This window comes from Triturus cristatus, chromosome 10, assembly GCF_964204655.1.
Source record: "Triturus cristatus chromosome 10, aTriCri1.1, whole genome shotgun sequence".
Classification (NCBI taxonomy): domain Eukaryota; kingdom Metazoa; phylum Chordata; class Amphibia; order Caudata; family Salamandridae; genus Triturus; species Triturus cristatus.
The window spans coordinates 1,237,278,839-1,237,301,038 of NC_140593.1; the positions used below are offsets into that span (position 1 = coordinate 1,237,278,839).

General features: G+C 51.9%; 1 protein-coding gene across 5 annotated transcripts in view; it reads left to right on the forward strand.

Moving 5' to 3' along the window:
- HUWE1 (HECT, UBA and WWE domain containing E3 ubiquitin protein ligase 1) overlaps positions 1–22,200 on the forward strand; it is a 1,878,220-nt gene that overhangs the window by 1,495,752 nt on the left and 360,268 nt on the right. For 3 of the 5 annotated variants that reach the window (XM_085629865.1, XM_085629862.1, XM_085629863.1), the window contains one exon: positions 2,447–2,745. In XM_085629865.1, coding sequence (XP_085485991.1) covers positions 2,447–2,745 — 299 coding nt within the window. The remainder of the gene's footprint in view (positions 1–2,446; positions 2,746–22,200) is intronic. The other 2 variants (XM_085629866.1, XM_085629867.1) reach the window with 1 other exon arrangement.

A 22,200-nucleotide genomic window follows, 5' to 3' on the forward strand; every position in this document is an offset into this window, starting at 1 on the left:
GGTGTTCACGGACAACACCACCGCCATGTGGTATTGCAACAAACAGGGCGGGTGGGGTGGTGGACCCTTTGTCAGGAGGCTCTGCACCTCTGGACATGGCTGAAACATCATGGCATCACCCTGGTGGTTCAACACCTGGCGGGCTCTCTGAAAGCCAGGGCGGACGAACTCAGCCTCCGGTGCATGATGGATCACGAATGGCGTCTGAACTCGGACGTGGCGCAAGGACTCTTTCTGCAGTGGGGAGAGCCTTGGTTAGATCTATTCGCCACCGAAGAGAACGCGCAATGTCAGCAGTTCTGCGCGTTGGAATTTCCAAGGCGGCACTCGCTCGGAGACGCTTTTTGTCGCGAGTGGAGTTGCGGTCTGTTATACGCCTTTCCTCCTATACCACTTCTGCCCAGAGTGCTGAAGAAAATCAGGCGCGACCTGGCCCAAGTCATCCTTGTGGCTCCGGATTGGGCACGAAGATACTGGTATCCCGAGCTACTCAGTCTATCGCTTGATCCCCCGATCCGACTGCCTCTCCAGGAGGACCGTCTGTCGCAGCAGCAGGGGACGGTCCTCCACCCAAACCTGTCCAGCCTCCACCTCCATGCGTGGAGATTGAGCGGTGACAGTTGATGCCATTTGACTTGCCTCCTGAAGTCTGTGATGTCATTCTGGCAGCCAGGCGTCCCTCCACTAAAATGGTATACGCCTGCAGGTGGAACAAATTTGTGGCACGGTGCACAGCACAGGCTGTGGATCCCCTTTCTGCCCCTCTTTCTGAGGTTCTCCTCTTTCTTCTTTCTTTAGCCCAGCAGGGCTCTGCTCTGGGCACCCTCAAGGGATATCTTACAGCTGTTTCTGCCTTCTTACGGCTTCCTGATCAGGCTTCTCTTTTCAAGTCCCCTGTTGTAAATAGATTCTTAAAAGGCATTGCTCACATGTTTCCTCCTGTCCCCTTTATAATGCCTCAGTGGGACTTGAATCTGGTGTTAACCTATCTGATGTGCGCTCCTTTTGAGCCACTTCATAATTGTCCTCTTCGTCTTATGACTGCTTTCCTGGTTGCCATCACCTCTGCCAGAAGAGTGAGTGAGCTCCAGGCTCTTTCTTCTAAACCTGCTTTCCTCTCTGTCCATCCGGACAAGGTTGTTCTGAGGACTCACCCTTCTTTTCTTCTTAAGATGGTTACTGCCTTTCACATAGGGGAGTCTGTTACCTTGCCCACCTTCTTTCCGCATCCCTCGAAAGAGGAAGAGAAGCTCCACCGTCTGGAACCAAAACGTGCGCTCTCCTATCTGGACCGCACCAAACAGTTCTGGGTGGACGACCAAATCTTCGTTAATTATGTGGGTGCTAAGAAGGGGCGGGCAGTGCACAAGTGGACCATCTCTCGGTGAGGTGTTCTGTGCATTAAGGCCTGTTATTCCTTGGCTTAGAAGGATCCTCTTGTGGGGCTGATGGCCCATTCCACTCGGGCCACAGCGGCTACTACTGCCTTGGGACGGGGAGTCCCTCTGCATTACATTTGTCAGGCAGCAACGTGGGCCTCGCTGCACACGTTTGCCAAACATTATTGCCTGGACAGCCAAGTCGGGAGAGACGGCTTCTTTGGCCGTTCCGTTCTCCAGGACTTCATGGTGTGATCTTGGTTCGCAGACCAACCACCAGGGTTGGTATTGCTGGGGTATCTATTCTAAGGTAAGGAATCTAACTAACGTGTTTCTCTCAGATGAACAAGTTACTTACCTTCGGTAACAATATATCTGTAAGAAACATTAGTTAGTTAGATTCCTCACCGCCCCACCCATCTTCCCCGTTCTGCGAACTGATATCTAGGGTTAAGGTCATCCCTTTCAGGGCCCTAGTTTCATGACACCAGTGTCGGTTTCTTGCATGGCCCTGCATTCCTGGCGTGGAAAGCTATGTACAGAACTGACGTCAGCGTGCGAGGGCGTCGTCTAAGTACTCCGACGTCATCCCGGCGAGCACCACGCCGACAACGGACGCAGAGTCGCAGATGGCGCCTACCGACGCGCAAGGGTACTGCTAACAAAAATCTTTCCGGATCCAGCCTCATGGCTGGGGAGATTCTAAGGTAAGGAATCTAACTAACTAATGTTTCTTACAGCTATATAGTTACCGAAGGTAAGTAACTTGTTCTTCAGGTTTTTCTGAATGTTTTGTGTAATTCCAGTGGCTGCAAGGCGTTATGCAGTTAGGGGTCCCTTCAGCCCTAGGTGTCATTGTTCCCGTGCATTACTGCTAAGATGCACCACTGTCTACATCTGGCACTTCTGCTATCCTAGATTTTGCACTAATCTGCAGTGGAAGGAGCATTTATCAGAAGTTGTAGTCCTAGTAAGAAACTTCAGATGTATAACGTGTGTGGATTCTAGATTTTCCTTTGTACCTTTCTGTATATCTACGCTGCTCATCTTGTATTGTTCTGGGTTTGGATTTCGCAGGTCTTGGCTCAGCAGAGGGCTGAGCAGCAGCGGCGGGAGCTTGCCCAGAGTATCACCTCGGACACACCCATGGACCCAGTCACCTTCATCCAGACACTACCATCCGACCTCCGGCGCAGTGTGTTGGAGGACATGGAGGACAGCGTGCTGGCTGTCATGCCACCTGACATTGCAGCAGAGGCCCAGACTTTGCGGCGAGACCTGGAGGCCAGACAAAGGCAGCTCATGCATGAGAGGCTCTTCGGACATAGCAGCACTTCAGCACTCTCTGCCATCTTGCGCAGCCCAGGTAGTGGCTATTCCAAACTCACCATATATGTTTCAAGTAATGGTCCGCCTTCAAACACAGTAATTGTCCTGCTCTAACCTCAGATTCCTCACTTTGTGAATATTCCCACAGACGTCGAACTGGATCAAGAAACTAAAAAGCAGTACTGCTGTCCGCCGATTGATGGTGCCATGTGGCTCCCCATCAAAGTTTTGCTCCAAAAGTGACAAGCGGGCCCCGTATAACCCCCTCCCAAGTGTGTTGACGTCAGTTCCCTTCTCTATACTCCTTCAGACATGGATCCGGAGCTCTTCTCCTTTCATCGGAGTATTTTTCTCCCGAAAATGTTACTTTTTACCTGTGAATAAGGGAAATATGTCACCCCACAAAAAGTATAGGGTTTAAACCTTGTACTGACTGTCACAAGCAAATGTCTTTGGCCGATCCCCACAAGGTATGCCTGGGGTCAGAGAGCAAGTACAGGGTCTGCAAATCCTGCAGCTATATGAATTCAAACAGTCAAGGACAATGTGCAGCTTAGTCACCGCACTGCTGGCCACCACTTCTGCAAAACCACATTAGTATGGTTGTTTCAACCCACACCCGCCCTATAGAAGCTTGATTAGACATTGTCTGAATGGGTGGCAAGACATCAATTCAAACTCAATGCCCTCCCATTTCTTTCCACCTGGCCTCACCTTTTACCACCATCAGCACAGCTGGTAGAGGAACACATACCCATTTTACAACGGGACGTGAGACTTATCTTGAAGAGACCCGTTAGTGATAGATTCCTTACCTTAGAATTACCCCCAGGCGTCAGACTGGATCTGGAAAGTTTTCGTCAGCAGTACCCCTGCACGTCGGAAGGTAGCGTCGCGCGGCTCCGCGTCCGTCGTAGGCGTCATGATCGCCGGGATGACATTGCGGCAGTCACTTAGACGCCGCCCTCTCGCGCTGACATCAGTTCTTTCTTTTTCCGCGCCAGCAAGGGCAGGTCCGGACAGAGCAGTACCCCCAGTCAATTTTTGACTGAGTTTTTGGGTACTTTTGTACTGTTTTTTTGAGTCTTTGACTCCTGGTGTATAGGAATGCCAGGTGTAGGAGAGTAGGGTCTGCTTCCTATTAGTCACCCCCACTTTTTGCTTTTGCTTTACTGGTTTTCGACTTGGATGTGGCTGTGGGCCTGCTAATCAGACCCACAGCCCAGCTGTTCTCTCTAAATTCATACTATGTACTTTAGGTACATAACCCAATTGGTAAGGATCACCTTATGGGTCCCTGTACAGTGTACCTTAGGTACCCAGGGCATAGGTGTACCCTAGGCCTACCAGGGGCTGCAGCATGTATTATGCCACCCCTGGCTGGCCTCCCATCATGACACAACTGGCTGATCACTCAGCTGGGGCAAGGTCGTGTAATCACCCCTTGCTTAGGTATAGTATTCCTATACCTACCTTATATATAAACACATGGGTAACCTGTAAGCCACTCCTATGGCAGGCCTTAACAATCCTGGAGGCAGAGTGCTTGGTAACATGTGAGATGGTGCTCTAGCGTGAGCTGAGCCTGTATGCAGCTTTCGGAACCATGTCCTTATAGCTGTTCTATGATATCGCCTACCATATACTCTTAAAGTGCCTTATAATCCTCGCGGTTATGGTAACTATGGTTTGGCTTTATCAAAACATGTTGTGTAAGGTGTCTAACACTTTGGAATACTACCCCACACCATTTCTGGCGATGAGGATAGTATTCCCCCCCCTTCTAGAGGGAGAAGACATGTTAAAATCCTACTTACCCGGTTAAAGTTAACCAGAGCCCCAGCATCACAAAATGGATGATGCTGCCACGGACACAAGTCTGACCTCCTGCTGCTGGGAGTCCTTCCAGCGAGGGAGGCTTGGACAATAGGTTTCCTGCCTTGGGAGGTGCGAGCACCACCCCAGACAGGCCTTAGTGTATTGGGGCAGGGAGGGATGAATGAAACGAGACACTGCCTGGTGCACACAAGGTGTCCCATGCATAGCCCGGTTCAAACCGGTGCTGGGGCACTCCAGCCCCAACCCTGGCGCGAAACTGGACAAAGGGAAGGGGGTGTAACTACCCCCCTCCCCGGTCCCACCTATAGGAGGGACCTAGCAGGTAACTCAGCCCCCCAGATTAGTATAAGAGTGGGAGCTGAGTCCCTAGGATTTAGATTATCCTGAACTGAAACTAGACACGAAACTCTGGACCTTCAACATTCGACGACAAGAAGACTGAAGAATCTCCCTTGTGGCCAAGGAGTGGCCACCCTGTGCAAACAGGCACCAACCAGCGACCTGCCGTTTGCTTTGCCCAAGTTCTACGAGGAACCGACTGCAGAGCCCGACCAGCACCTTGACTTCCAGACTTCTCCGACCCTGATCCACAGCAGAGCTGAGATCCGTGGAGGCGATGAGAGAAGTGGGACCGGCTACCTGGGAAAATTGGCGAGTAGCTTCCAGCGCATCCTCGAAGTTGTGCTCTGGGGATTGAGTAGCCCCAAACCTGAGCACCATCTGCACCGAAGATCAGCCCTCCACACTCCACGAGTTCTGCGTGGGGCCCTTCTGCATTTTCCTGCTCGACGCGTCTGTCCGGTTGCTGGCCCGTTCGCTAGTAGCCTCAGTGGCAACGAACCCTTAACTTTCCACTGCTGGTTTGACTCCTCCAGACTGGCTCCTGGCCCTGTGAAAGAGAAGCACCTCAGACCTTCCTGGTCTGCACCTGAAGCGAATTTCGATTTCCACGTGGGTTTTCTTTGCCAAGGCTTGTTGACTCCAATCGGAACGTCGACCCCGCCATCAGCAAGATCCTTCGTGGGACAGCTCGTATCCTGGTTCTGGTCGTCCTCGACGCCTCCTGGTCCACGTGGCTGCAGAGACAAGCTTCAAGACATCACCTGTGTTCTGCACGACATCGCCTGGTTCCTTCCTGGTTCCACCCGGTCACTGGCTAGTGACCCAGACTTTGTCCCCTCTGCTTGCAGGTGTTCTTCCTTCAAGATCCACCCTTGGATCCACCGGACATCTTCCTCCTGGCCGCCTGCCAGCATCTGTTCTTCAGGCATCCATAGGATCCAGCGACGACACCCGACACAGCTTCACACCTATGCACCCGTCTCCTGTGGGTGAGGTAACGCGAGTACTCCGGTGCTCCAGTGGATATTGACTATCCAAGTGTCTAAGTCTTGAGTTGCTTCCTAATAGCTCCTTCGGAAGTGTCCTTATTCTCCCTATTTCTATCTGTTACATTCCTATTGACTTTAATGTAACCCGCGTGTGTGTCTCCACACTGCACACGCTTCCCGTGGGCCTCCCACTTCCTAACTATTGGTAGGGTAGTGTAGCCCCAGCGATGCCCTAGGCCTACTCCCTGTTCGTGACGTGGTACTTGTACCACTTTCTTAGTATATGGTTTGCGTGTCCCCTGGGCCTAACTGTATTTTCCTGTGTAACTTAACGTATGCTACTTAAGAAATTGTTTGTACTTGGACCTCTGAACTCATAAAGAGTGCTGAGGGTATATGTTAGAATAAATACATTCTAATTTTATATATACCTGGTGTGGTGTCCTTTCATTTGGTATTCAAGGGATTGCAAATGGTATAACAGCTGGCTTCACATGCCATACAGAGTTTAGCCTAAGACTGCTCTTGTCCATGCTACCACTAGGATAGCTGGTCTATAAGGTTGACTTTACAACCAATCACCATAAGGGTTGTTTGGGCTGATACAGGGTGTACACTAGAACTAGTGACATCATATATCAGGCCAACTTCTCACACCGGCTTTCAAGTCTTACAAGGCCTGTCCCTGCACGATGTCGGTGACAGACCCGCAAGGCGAGAGTGTCTACTGCCTGGGGCGCGACCACGACCCCGCGTCGTGCCCCGACTGCCAGGCCATGGCTCTGAAAACTTTGCTGGAGCGGTCTCAAAAGTAGCTTGAGGTCCGGGAGTCGGCTCCGCGCCTTTCAAGGTCCCGGTCCCGTGGGAGGTCGAGGAACCGGTCACGGAGCAACCTCCACCATCGTTCAATGAAGTCTTCGCACTCGGGTAAGGCGAAGCACAAGAAGTCAAAGAAGCAACATCGTGCGAAGCGGACCCTACGCAGTTGCCGACGGCCTACCCTACCCTCCCTTCCCGGGTCCGTCGGCGACTCCGGGCCAGCTGCAGGTATTTGTCAGCCATGGCCCGCCTCTTTGGCCCGTCGGGCCCCGCCGGCGCACCTGTGGGCCCTGCGGGTCTGACTGGGGGTCCTCGCCCTTCTTATTCGCTGATTACGGCCCCGACGTCGTTGACGGCTCCGGCCTCTGCGCTGCGAGACCCCCATGGATCCATGCATGAATCCCACCCGATGTCAGTTGGCCTCGTACGAGCGACATCGACGTCTACGGCACCTCCACCGGCATCAGCCGGCTCCCCGACATGGAGATGGTGCCAGACCGGTGTTGATCGACGTAGATGCCGATGGAGAATTTCTATCACTTTCTCCATTCTCCTCCTTCTTTTCCGCCTGCCCAGCATGTTACGGAGGACGGGGAGGGGTCTGAAGACCATCTCGCAGCACAATGTGAGTTAGACCCGGACTGTCGACTTTGGCGACAAGGCAGACAGTGCGTTGGAGTGTTTTAAGGACTTGAGGGCTACTTGCACTCATTCGGCTTAAACTTTTCACTCATTTCGTGGCCAAGGAAGGGGCGCCCAAACACGTTCGTTTCAAAGCCACAGGCCTGCGCAGCAACACTCAGCGCGGACGTGGGACCCGCCGAGGTGGGTCACGGGGCCAGCGGGCTGGTCAGTCTACCACCTCCCCTGCCACCACTGCCACCAAACCTTCCGAGTCCGGTGTTTCAGGCCCACCAAACGCCAGTGGGCGGCACGATGTGCCATCACATCCCCCACTGGCGCACCATCACTTCGGACAGGTGGGTTTCACAGATAGCCCAAAGGGGCTATTCCCTCCCCTTCTAGTCTACACCTCCAGCCATGCTACCTCAGTACCATCAATGTTGGGGGATCACTTGGCACTTCTCCAGCAGGAAGTTGTGGCTCTTGGCCAAGGGGGCCATTGAGGGCGTTCCGACGCCAGAAGTAGGTCTTGGTGGTTACTCCCACTACTTCTTGGTTCCAAATAAGGACAAGGGCCTGCGTCCTATCTTAGACCTTCAGAACGTCAATCACTTTCTCCGGAAGGAGAAGTTCAAGATGCTCACACTTGCTCAGGTCTTGTCTGCCCTAGACCTGCAAGACTGGATGGTAGTGTTGGACTTGCAGCACGCTTATTTTCATATCCCCGTCCTGCCGGCCCACTGGTGTTACCTGCGGTTCACCGTGCTCCCAATTGGCCTAACCAGACTGTTAGACCTGGCACCTTGGCGTGAGTCTCCCTTCCACTTTTTGTCGCTGTGTCATGTGTTTTTATGGTGTTGGCCGCTCAGAGCACTGTGCCACTGCCAACCTGTGCCACAGTGCAAGTGCTCCCGATGTAAAATGTATATGTTGGTTCGATTCCATGATTGGCTTATTTGGTTTACTATCAGACCCCAGTAAAGTGCACCAGGAGTGCCAGGGCGTGTAACTACAAATGCCACTGGTGGGCTTGCAGCACTGGTTGTGCCACCCACAGAAGCGGCCTGGTAAAATGTGTGTAGGTCTGCCATTGCAGAACCTGCGTGCAGTCTGGTACTGACATGCTGACTGGCAAGTGCACCCACTTGCCAGTCCCTAAACCTTCCCTTAACTTCATGTTAGTCACCCCTATGGTAGGCCCACGGGCAGGGTGCATTGTAGCATAAGGTAGGACAAGCCCTGATGTGTGTGGCATGTCCTAATAGTGAATTACAGCCATTTTCGTTTTTCACTATTGTAAGGCTACACTGTTCTCATAGGCCAGAATGGGCTGTTAAGATTGTTACATCCTATGATCCTAACAGACCCAGGGAACATGGTAGAAAATCGAGTTTAGTATGCCTGAACTCAGAATAATAAGGTACATCTTTTAGTAAGGTTTATTTTAATATTCTGCGTTTGCAAATGCCACTTTTAGAAAGTTGGCCTTTGCTTGCCTAACCCTGTCAGCCCGTGTAGGAAGGTGGATATCTGACTATGGTTACCCCCAAATTTTTGCCTAGTGTCTAGCTGGTTTTTCGACTTAGTTGGCCTGAGATCCTGCTATTCAGGATCTCAACCTGCTGTTCTCTCTACTAAATTAAAACTATGCACCCTAGGTGCATAACCAATTGGAAGTGGATCACCCTGTCAGCCCCTGTACCAGTGTACACTAGGTACCCAGGGCATTGGTGTACCCAAGGCCTGCCAGGGGCTGAAGCATGTATTATGCCACCCCAGGCTTGGCCTAACAATCTGACACAACTGGCTGATCACTCAGCTGGGGTAAGTTGGTGTAATCACCTCTTACTTAGGTGTAGTATACCTATACCTAACCTTAAATGGGACACCTGGTAACCTATAAGTCACTCCTATGGCAGGCCTTAACAATCCTGAAGGCAGAGTGCTTGGTTCCATGTGAGATGGTGCTCTGGCATGAGCTGAGCCTGTCTGCAGTGGTCGGAACAACTTCCTTCTACTGTTTCCAGATATCGTCATACCATATACTCTTAAGTGCATTATGAACCTCGCGGTTAAATGCTAACTTTGGTTTGGCTTTATCAAAACATGTCGAGTAAGGTGTCATACGAATTGGAATACTAACCCCTCGCCAATTCTGGCGACGGGGTTAGCATTCCACCCTTCTAGAGGGACACGACATGTACAGTACCTGAAACCCGGGTAAAATCAGACATAGCCTCAGCTCCACAAAATGGATGCTGCCACCACAGACACAAGTCTGCCCTCCTGCTGCTGGGAGTCCTTCCAGCTTGGGAGGTGTGGACAAAGGGTTTCCTGCCAGGGGAGGTGCATGCACCACCCCAGACAGGATTTTGTGTATTGGTCAGGTAGGGCTTGAAAGAAACCAGACATGCCTGTGGCTCACAAGGAGCCTCGGTGCATATGCCAGTTCAAACCGGTCCTGGGGCACACCAGTCCCGGGCCTGGGGCGAGCTGGACAAAGGATTGGGGGTGTAACCACCCCCCTTCCTGGTCCCACCCATAGGGAGGGACCTGGCAGGTAGTCCGGCCCCTAGAATCCGCTTAAAGGTAGGAGCTGTGTCCTAAGACTTCAGACATCCTGGAATCAACTTGAAACTAAGAAGAAGACGGGAACTTCGACATTCTGCTGCACAGAAGACTGAAGGAAATCTCCCCTGTGGTCAGGGAGTGACCACCTTGCTAACGCAAGCACCATCCAGCAAATCAACGTCTGCTTTGCCGCCGCCTCCCGCCGGAGCCCGAGCCCAGAGACTGACAAGACCTGGACCTCCAGACCTCTCACCGCCCGCTCCACAGTCCCTGAAAAGAGGAGACCCGTGGAGGCACCGAGACACGTGGAGCCAGCCATCTTGAAACGACCACGACAAGCTGACAAGTGCAACAACCGAGGCTCCCTCCAAGTTGTGCTTTGGGATCTGAGAAGCCCAACCCTCGAGCAGCATCTGCACCAAAGGTGAGCCCTCCAGCATCTCCCCTATCTGCGTGGGGCCCTTCTGCATTTTGCCACTCGACGCGCCTAACCGGTTGCTGGCCCGCTGGCTAGTAGCCATCTTGGCGACGAACTTTACGAAATACACCGCTGGTCTGGTTGCTCCAGACTGACCCTTGCTCCCCTCCAAAGGAGCAGTCCTTCTGACCTTGCTGGTCAGAACCATCAGCTTATTTCATCTCCTACAACCATTGCTTTTGCCAAGGCTTGTGTGCTTCGATCAAGTCGCCGACACCGAGAGCCTGCGTGGGACAGCTCGTGAACCGACTCCTGGATGTCGTCGACCTCCAGGGACCACGTGGCTGCAGAGACAAGCTACACCTTTCTTCCTGTTTGCACCCGACATTGCCTGGTACCCACCTGGTGCCACGCCGGTCACTGGCTAGTGACTGTGAACACTGTCCCCTCTGCTTACAGGTCTTCAACATCTCCGATCCACTCTTGGATCCACCGCATCTCTCCCGGACCGACCGCCTGCAGCATCTTTGTCCACAGGCTCCACGGAACAGATAGAAGAAACCCGACGCACTTCGAGGCCTATGCACCCGCTTCCTGTGGGTGAGGTAAAGCTGGCACTCCTGTGCCCAAGTGTAGTATTACATCTCTAGTGCCTGTGTTCCAAATCTTGAGTTCCTAGTCCATCCGGAAGATCCTCTTTGCAGTAACTTTGTACTTTTTACGCACCCATTGAAACCTATGGGAGCACGCGTGTGACTATTTGCTCTGCACACGCCACCCATGGACCTCCTGGTCACTAACTGAAGTTAGCTCCTTGTAGGCCCAGCGATTCTAGAGGCCCTAGGCCTTTTCCCTTTTCTGTTTGTGGTACTTATACCACTATTTTAGTATATGGTTTGAGCGGCCACCAGGGCCTATCCATATGAAGTGCAACTTCTGTGTATTCTACTGTAATCTTGTTTGACGATTTGTGCTCCTGTGCTCATAAAGAGACTCGGGGTTACTTTGAGAAATAAATACATATATATTTGGAATATATATCTGTGTGGTGTCCTTTCATTGGTATAAAAGGGGGTTGCATTTGGTAAAACAGCTGGCTTAACACGCTTCACGAGTTTAGCCTCAAATACTGCTTAGCCTATGCTACCACTAGGGCAGCTAGTCCGAAAAGGTTGACTTACAACCACACCATAAGGGTTGCTTGGCATGGTACAAGGTGATCATTTTAACTAGTGAGCATCATATACCAGGCCAACTTCTCACAGCCCGCCTCTGCGTGATGTGTATCTGCTGTCTGGTTTGTGGGAGTGACAGGGCTGGGGAAACCCAGAAGGGCAGGCCTAGGTAGCCTGGTGGTGAATAGGAAAATTGACAGGTAGATGGGTGGGAGGAGTACACCTGGAGTCTGAATAGGGCTGTGCTCTGCCACCACAATGCTGGCTCCGCCCCCTGTGGAGCGTCTGATGGCTCTGCCCTGCACCCTGAAAGAAGAAGCCTGCATCGCATCAACAAAGTGCTCCAGAACTGGACTGAACTAGGCAAGGGCCCCCCCTGGCCTGAGAGAACAAAGGATTTGTGGAATAAATGTAGGAGCCCTGCTCCTAAGAACCTAGATCCTGTCCTGCCAAGAAGAAACCTCTGTCTGACCTGAAGGAACTGGAAAAGCTGCATGGAGGAGTACTGTCCCTGACTTGGAGATTGGCCTGCAGTGGTTGCCTTGCTGCTGAAGAAGAGGAAGAAAAGACTCAAGGAACTTTTATTTGACTTGTGCTGAGAGATCTCCAAGGGCTTATGAGTGAGCTTGCCCCCTGAACGACCAGTGGACTTCACTGCCGTGAGATCGCCTTGGAAAACGGACCGTGTTCCCTGCATCTTTGACTCGAACTGCTGCGTACGTCTCGCTGATCGCAGCGTACCAGCTGTCTGGCCCGAACAACGCGTCTGAGGCCCCTCTACGAGCCGTAGCTCGCACCGCAAAGGAAGGTATCGTCCGGCCTGAGCAACGCGACTAACAGGCCCCTACGAGCCGTTGCTCGGACCGTAACGGAAGGACTGCGAACTGTACTTGCTTTTATCCCCTACGAACCGTACTGCCCAGCATACACTCCTTTCCCCTGCTTTGGAAAGGCTGGGCTGCTTTGGAAAGGCTGCGGTGCGTACGGTAGTCGCGTACGTCTCCCCTGTGCGGAGCGTACTGTTCACTTGTACCCAGCGCTTCGAATCAAGATTGCCGATCTCACGGTACGGCACGAACGCCGTGACGAACATTGAACGCACCGTAGCTACGCACCGTTCCCTGAAGCCCTGCACGCCCAAGGTCTAACGTACCGTAGTACGCATCGCACCAGGAGGACAACACACCGTACATCGCGCTTGATGTCAGCGCATCATCCGTGACGAACTCACCAAAAGTAAAGGTACTGTGCCTGTTCGCACCGTAGGGTGTACGCTTCATCCCGAAGCGCCTACAGTGCGTGTGAGACCCGTTCCCAAGCAGTTCTTACCGCGTACAAAGCGTACGGCAAGGAACAAAGCGCACAGAACTTTAAAACTATGCTAAACCTAAGAACTCTTTGTCTAATAAGTATTGTGGGCCGTTTAAACATGATCTGGTCTTGTGCTAAGCCTAAACTATATGTTCGAGGCATATGAGCTGCAGATTACACACTTTTGCATAGATCGCCATCTGGTGTTGGGCCCGGATGTTTGCAGTTTGTTTTTCCTCTTGGAAAGTCTTTGGAAGTCACGAGGTCGGTGACTCCTCCCTTGGTTCGTATTGCGCATGGGCTTCGGCTCCATCCTCAAGATTGTTTTTTTCCGCCATCGGGCTCGGATGTAATACTTCGTGCTCTGAACATTTCAGTTCGACGATCGAAGCAAATCCTCGCTCTCCGCGGTATTGTTTAGATACTAATCTCATCAATCACCTTCTTCTTCGACGCACTTTCGATTCCAGTCATCGACGGCGGCCTTCGGGCATCTCCAGGCTCCGGTCCTGGCTGATGGAAAGGACTCCATTCAAGAAGTGCCCTCGATGTGGGTCCAAATTCCCCCACACCGATCTTCATGAGGTGTGCAACCTCTGCCTCTCCCCGGAACACGAGGCTCGAGACTGTCCCGCCTGCAAGTCTTTTAGATCTAAAAAGACTATTCGAGATCGAAGGGCCAGAAGTAAAATGGCGCACTCCTCGAGATCTTCGGGGACGAAGTCGAACCTCCGGGACACCAGCACACCGAAGAGGACCTCGTCAGTGCTTCCGAAGCCGACGACTCTGATGTGGAGGACATCACCCCGGCGCAGAGGGTCGTGAGTAAAATACCCCCTCCCACACCCTCGCCGACACCCAAAAAGGCTTCGGTCACGCTTTCGCCTTCGGGCCTAGGCAAGACCAAAGACACTGCTTCGAACACCCCACCTTCGGGCCCGGTGACGAAGCCAAGTAAGCCTTCCGGCAGCTCGGGCTCGAGCCAGCCTGCCAGCGGTGCCGAAAAACACCCTTCGGCACCGAAGAAAAGATCGGCCTCTACCTCGACACCGAGCTCCACACCAAAGCCCTCGGTGTCGAAACCTAGCCTCTCGGTGCCGACCAAACATCATAAGGGCTTCGGCACCGACACTACCGCGCCGAGGCCTGTATCGGCACCGAACAAAAAATTGGAGGTCCCTAAAAAGCACGGCACAGACAAGCCAAAGAAGCCGTCGGCCCCGAAAACTTCGGCGCCGACCGAACAACCAGTGTCGCAAGAACTTTTTACACCGGATCCTTTACAAAAGACTCTTACCAAGGATCCAAAAACTGGACATTTGGCATTCTCTTCTAAAGAGACTTTTGGACAGACCACCTCCACCTCCACCTCCAACTCCAAAGAGGAAGAACTGTGCTACCTCCCCTTTCAGAGTGCCTTCCCCACCCTCTCCACCTCTGCCCCCTCCACCTTCTCCACCCCGGCCTCATCGCTCTCCGACCCCGTCTCCAGACCATGATGATCAGGGGGACCCATACTACGACCCAGCAGATGTGCCACCAGACCCCACCCCTACAGGATCGCCAGACCCCTGGGATGATTATAATAATCCAGACATTCCAGATGTCCCACAAGTTGACCTATATCCATCCAGGCCATCACCACCAGAAGACTCACTAGGTTTTCCCCACCTACTTCAAAGGGCGGCACTTTATAACTGGGTAGAGCTACACACGGACCCAGTAGAGGAAGATTTCCTCCTAGATACCTTTGATACAGCGCATAGTTCTACTGCTATACTACCTATGCTCAAAGGGGTAATAAAACATGCGCCTGAGGTTTTTAAAGACCCTGTCAGAGCTAGGGTCCTAAACCCGCGTATAGAAAAGAAATACAAAGCTGCCCCTACAGACCCTACCTACATCAAATGGCCAGCGCCACTGGATTCCCTAGTGGTATCTACCGCAAGAAAGATCAAATTCCCAGGCGTCGGGCGAAGCACCACCACCTGACAAGGAATCAAAGCTCCTGGACGCATCAGGAAAACGCACTGCGTCACATGCAGCTAACATGTGGCGTATCGCCAACACTCAAGCGCTATTGGCCAGATACGACAGGGCGCATTATGATGAGCTAGAAACCATCATGCACCATCTCCCAGAAAAATATAAAAACAGGGCCAATGAACTAATCCGAGAGGGTAAAACCATAACCAATACCTCTATACGCTGTGCCTTAGACGCAGCAGACACAGCTTCCAGGGCCATTAACACCAGCCTCCTACTCCGTCGGCACGCTTGGCTGAGAGTGTCCAGCTTTAAACCGGAGGTACAAGCCTCTATATTAAACCACCCGTTCGATCAGGAACATTTATTCGGCCCAAAGATAGATGAGGCCCTTGAGAAGATTAAAAAGGATACAGATACGGCGAAATCTATGGGAGCCCTACAGTCACACCCTCCTAGACGCTGCTTTCGCCGCTCTTCCTTTCGTGGCACGGGTAGAGGCTACTCCTCAGATACCGCGTCCACGTCTTACAAATCCCCTCCTCAGTCAACCTTCACAAAAGGTTATCAAAGGGGCGGATATAGAGGAAACAACAATAAAGGCAGGGGGAAAACAAGTACTGCCCGCTCTGCCACACCGCCTACCCAATGACTTTCCCCTGCTCCCCCCAGACCATCCCACTCCGGTCGGGGGCAGACTACAAAATATCGGTCAGGATGACCTTGAGGCTGCTGGGCATCATGGCCTCCTTCATCCTGCTGACCAATCATGCCAGATGGCATATGCGGGCTCTGCAATGGGTCCTGAAGTTCCAGTGGGCGCAGCATCAAGGGGACCTGTCCGAGTACATCCAGATCTCGGAGGGCACTGCACAACAGTTAGTGGTGGCTCACGAACCAGCATTGGGTCAGCGGCAGATCACTCTCCCTTCCCCAACCAGAGCACACAGTGGTGACGCATGCGTCTCTCCTGGGATGGGGCGGCCACATGGGAGAGGTGGAGATCAGAGGTCTCTGGTCTCCGGCTCCATATCAATCTTCTGGAGCTCCGGGCGATCCTACTTGCCCTGAAGGCATTCCTTCCCTCTGTCAAGGGGAGAGTAGTGCAGGTGTTCACGGACAACACCACTGCCATGTGATACTGCAACAAGCAAGGCGGAGTGGGTTCGTGGACCCTATGTCAGGAGGCTCTGCGTCTCTGGACATGGCTGGAACGTCAAGGCATTTCCTTGGTTGGTTCAATACTTGGCAAATTCTCTGAACGCCAGGGCGGACGAACTCAGCCGCAGGTGCATGATGGAGCACAAATGGAGTCTTCACTCGGAGGTGGCTCAAGGTCTCTTTCAGCAGTTGGGAGAGCCTTGGTTAGATCTATTCGCCACCGAAGAGAACGCGCAATGTCAGCAGTTCTGCGCATTGGAATTTCCAAGGTGGCACTCTCTTGGCAACGCTTTTTGTCACGAGTAGAGTTGCGGTCTGTTGTATGCTTTTCTGCCTATACCACTTCTACCCAGAGTGCTGAAGATCAGGCGCGACCGGGCCCAAGTTATTCTTGTGGCCCCGGACTGGGCTCGAAGAGTTTACTATCCCGAGCTACTCAATATGAGCGTTGATGCCCTGATCCGACTGCTTCTTCGGGAGGATCTTCTGTTGCCGCAGCAAGGGAGTGTCCTCCACCCGAACCTGTCCAGCCTCCACCTCCTTGCGTGGAGATTGAGCGGCGACAGTTGATTCCATTTGACTTGCCTCCTGAAGTCTGTGATATCATTCTGGCAGCCAGTTGTCCCTCCACTGAATCGGTATATGCCTGCAGGTGGAACAAATTTGTGGCATGGTGCAGAGCAAAAGCTGTGGATCCCCTTTCTGCCCCTCTTTCAGAAGTCCTTTTGTTTCTTCTATCTTTGGCTCGGCAGGGCTCTGCTCTGGTCACTTTTAAGGGCTATCTTTCTGCGATTTTGGCCTTTCTCAGGCTCCCTGATCAGCCCTCTCTTTTCAAGTCCCCTGTTGTAAATATATTTCTCAAAGGCATTTCTCACCTTTTCCCTCCTCTTCCATTTGTGATGCCACAGTGAGACTTGAACCTGGTTTTTAAATATTTGATGTGCGCTCCCTTTGAGCCTTTGCACAACTGTCCTCTACGTTTACTAACTTTGAAGACTGCTTTCCTGGTTGCCATCACCTCCGCTAGGCGCGTGAGTGAGCTTCAGGCTCTATCCTGTAAACCTCCATTTCTGCCAGTTCATCCGGACAAGGTTGTGTTCCGCACTCGTTATTCTTCGTGCCAAAGGTTGTTACTCCCTTCCACATATGGCAAACTATCACCTTGCCCACTTTCTTTCCGCCTCCGCACCCTTCCAGAGAGGCTCCATCGTCTGAACCCAGAACATGCGCTCTCATTTTTCCTGAATCGCACATAACCGTTCCGGGTGGATGACCAGCTCTTTGTGGGCTATGTAGGCACCAAGAAAGACCGGGCTGTACACAAGAGGACTATCTCCCGCTGGGTCGTCTTGTGTATGAAAGCCTTTTATTCTCTGGCTAAAAATGAACCTCTGGTGGGGTTGCGCGCCCAATCTACCAGGGCAACAGCAGCTACAACTGCATTGGGACGTCGTGTCCCCTTGCAAGACCTCCGTCAGGCCGCCACGTCGGCCTCGTTGCACACCTTTACTAAGCATTATTGCCTTGACAGGCAAGTCAGGAGAGACTGCTTCTTTGGCCGCTCTGTTCTGTGTGATTTTCTGGTGTGATCTTGGTTCGCAGACCCACCACCGGGGTTGGTATTGCTGGGGTATCTAGTCTAAGGGAAGGAATCTATCACTAACGTCTCTCTTACAGGTGCACAAGTTACTTACCTACGGTAATGATATATCTGTAAGAGACATTAGTTTGTGATAGATTCCTTACCGCCCCACCCGTCCTCCCTGTTCCTAGAACTGATTTCTAGGGTTAAGGTCATCCCTTTTAGGGCCCTAGTTTCAATGCACCAGTGGTCAGTATGTTGCATGGCTCTGCGTTCCTGGCGCGGAAAGTAGTGTACAGAACTGACGTCAGCGCGCATGGGTGGTGCCTAAGTAGTCTCCGTGACGTCATCTCTGCGCTCGCGATGCCAGTGACGGACGAGGAGCCGCAGGACGCCACCTTCCGACGCGCAGGGGTACTGCTGACAAACTTTCCGGATCCAGTGTTGACGCCTGTCGGTAATTCTAAGGTAAAGAATCTATCACTAACTAAATTCACCTTTTTAAAAAAAAAAAATGTATAACCATTTTATTATGTTGAAAGCACAGTCATCTTGACAATATCATGGTACACGTCAGTATGTTAAACAACAATACATCGGTAGGCATATGGTACATAATCCAGACACATGGAAGATTAGAGTCCGTCTGTGCATCGCCATGTCTTCCGTCGGTGACATATATATTTCCCCCTTAAAGGTGTTCCACACCCCCCCCCCCCCACCTACACACACTTTTTGTCCCACTTCTTAGGGCAGCCCCGCAGTTTGTAGACCTCCTTCTCTATCATGCAGCGATCCATCTCCGCAACCCACCCAGTCATCGAAGGTAGTTTATCAGATCCCCAGAGCATAGCTATGGCCCTCTTTACTAATAAGTACCCCAATGCCACCCATTGTTGCTCGATATCTGTTAAATCAGTGGGGTCCCATATATTCAATAGTCTTAACTTTGGCGACAATTGGAGCGGTTTGCCCAGGGTATCCTTCATTTTCCGGGCCGTGTTCTCCCATAGAGGGCGAACTTCGGGACAGTCCCACAGCATATGATAAAAGGTGCCATCCTGCCCACATCGTCTGAGGCAGAGTGGATCCGCCCGACTGGCTATCTTCGCCAGAAGCACCCCCGAAAGATAGGCCCTGTGCAGGATTTTTAATTGGATAAGGCGAAAGCGATGATTTATTGCTGCTTCCCTGGGGGACATAAATGCAGTCTGCCAGTCATCTTGGTCCAGCCGCCCCCCATCTCTTAACTAATGTGTTTGAGGCATATGAGCTGCAGATCACACACTTAGGATAATATCGCCATCTGGTGTTGGGCTCGGATGATTGCAGGTTGTTGTCTTCGGAAGAAGCCTTTTGGTCACAAGATAGGTGTACAACAGTGCGCATGGGCATCCACTCCATCCTCAGATTGTTTTTTTCCGCCATTGGGTTCGGATGAACTTTTCCACTCCGACTGAAAACTTCTGAAATCCAGCTTTCGGAACCAACAACCTTTACAACTCGACGTCGAAATCCAATCTGATCGGTTCCGGATACGGCTCATGGAAAGGACACCTTTTAAAAAATGCCCCCAATGTGGAGCAAAGTTCCCCCACAGTGACCACCACGAGGTCTGCAACCTGTGCCTCTCGCCGGAACATAACTAATCCAACTGTCCAGCCTGCGCCGCATTCCGTTCCAAGAAAATCATCCGGGACCGAAGAGCTCGACGCCATATCATGGCCAGACCAGCTCCAGAACCAGAGGACATATTTGCCCAGGATGTCCCGAAAGACGACTCCGAAGACCTCCAAATCGTATCCGAAGCGGACGATTCTGATGACCTCATCACTCCGGGGCAACGAGTGAGTACCAGTGCCCCTACCCCAATCCCCTCCCCCCCCACCCCCACCCCAAAAGACATTGGTCAAGACTCCGCCAGCTGGCCCCAGTCGCGACCGAAAATAGTCTTCAGAAGCCCCGCCCTCGGGCCCGGCTCCGAAGAAATATAAGCCTGCAGGTGGCTCGGGCTCAAGCAAAACTCATGTTATTGTGCCCACAATACCTTCGGCACCGAAGACTCAACCCCTCTCGGCACCGAAGCAGGCTCCGAGACCATCGAGGCCGAAATCACCGGCACCAAAAAGTTCTTCGGCACCGAAATCTCCGCTGGCACCGAAAAAAGTCCACAAAGACTCTACCGATCACCCAAAACACAGATCGGAACCGAAAAAGTCGGCGCCAAAGCCACTTTCGGACAATGAAGAACTTTTTCCCCCCGGATCCCACGCAAAAAAGGATTTATATCAATCCAAAAACCGGACATGTCACCGCTGTGCCATACAAGAAAAGGAAGCTGGACACAACAACTCCTCCAGCTCCCGTAAGGAAGAAGGACTTTGCCACCTCACCCATTCGTCCTTCCTCTCCTATATTACCTCTCATCCCACGCCCTCTGCCCCCACCTCCTTCTCCTCTACCATCTCCTTCACATACACCACCTCCGCAGGATGATGATGATGATGATGATTTAGGGGGAGGGGGGAGACCCGGATGACCTTAATAATCCTACTGATCCGAACGATCCTTTCACACTCCCGGATACGGCACCCTTAGATGACTGGGCTTACCCTTTACCTGATATTCCTGATCCCACTACATACCCCTCCAAACCCTCCCCTCCTGATGACCATTTAGGGTTTGGACAGCTGATAAACAGGGCGGCACTGTTCCATGGCGTCACCATGCACTCAGATACACCTGAAGAGGACTTTCTCCTCGACATATTTGAGCAGTCGCAAAAATCAGTTCAGATCTTGCCCATGATTAAGGGAGTGATAAAACACGCCACTGAGGTTTTTAAAGACCCTGTTAGAGCTAGGGTACTTAACCCCCGAATTGAAAAAAAATATAGACCGGCCCCACAGGATCCCGCGTACATTAAAGCACAGCTCCCTCAAGACTCTAGTCGTTTCAAACGCAAGAAAGCGGGCTAACTCCCAAACAGGAGACACACCTCCCCCAGACAAAGAGGCCAAGCTCTTAGAGGCCTCGGGCAAAAGGGTTGCAGCACGAGCTGCTAACCATTGGCGTATTGCCAACACACAAGCCCTATTGGCCCGATATGATGGGGCTCAATATGATCAGCTAGAAGATCTGTTACAACACCTGCCAGATCAGTACAAATCCCAGGCCAATGACCTCATCCAAGAGGGAAAACTCATATCTAATGCATCAATCAAATGTGCACTAGACGCAGCGGACACTGCCTCTAGGGCGGTCAACACTAGCATATTACTTAGACTCCACGCATGGCTACGTATTTCCGGCTTTAAGCCGGAAGTACAAACAACCATCCTTGCTCAACCATTCAATCAGGAGCAACTATTTGGACCCGCAGTCGACACTGCACTAGAGAAGATGAAGAAAGATAACGAGACTGCCAAATTGATGGGAGCATTACAGTCTCCACAACCCCGAGGCTCCTTTCGACGCTCCTTTTACAGGGGAGCCTCCAAAAATGAGGGAACAGACACCTCTTCCACTTTAAAAACCTCCGCACAAACATCCCCTAACAGAGGATATTTTAGAGGAGGATATAGGGGAAACAATACCAAGGGCCGCGGAAGGGGCAACACCAACACCCGCACCTCTCCAGCCACTAAACAGTGACTTGCCCCCACTCCCCCCAGACCATTCCACTCCAGTCGGGGGAAGACTCCAACAGTTCCTACCTGTCTGTAATTCCATCACAACAGACAAGTGGGTAAGACAAATTATCCAGTTTGGTTACTGCCTCGAACTCACAAACACCCCACGCCCCCCCCCTGCCTCCACACATACCACCCAAACACCGTCCAATGTCACCACACCATCTTACACTCCTCAAACAGGAAATTCGGTCCTTTCTTCAAAAACACGCAATAGAACCAGTTCCACTCCAACATCAGGGTACAGAAGTATATTCTCTATACTTCCTAATTCCCAAAAAGGACGAGACTTTAAGACCCATACTCGACCTCAGACTACTAAACCAGTACATACACTCAGATCACTTCCATATGATCACTCTCCAAGTCCTCCCACTACTTCAACAAGGCGACTTCCTTGCCACATTGGACCTCAAGGACGCATACTTTCACATCCCTATGCATCCCGCTCACAGGAAGTATCTACGATTTGTGGTAGACGGGCAGCACTATCAGTTTACAGTCCTCCCATTCGGAGTAACAACTGCACCCAGGGTATTCACCAAATGCTTAGCAGTAGTGGCAGCGCATCTCAGGAGACAACAAATCCATGTCTTCCCCTATCTAGACGATTGGCTCATAAAAGCCAATACTCTCGACAAATGCGTTCTCCACACTCACCGCACTATTCAAACCCTACACGACTTGGGATTTACCATCAACTATCCCAAATCTCAACTGCAACCCTCCCACATACATCAATATCTGGGAGCCACCATAAATACGTCCAAGGCCATAGCTTATCCCAGCACAGCCAGGATAGCCAACATACAAAACCTCATCTTAAAATTTCAAACTCAACACTCTCTTCCAGCAAGAGTGTTTATGCAACTCTTAGGCATGATGGCGTCATGCATCTCCATCGTACCCCGCGCACGACTTCAAATGCGTCCCTTTGCAAGAATGTCTAGCACAACAGTGGAACCAGGCTCACGGACAACTTA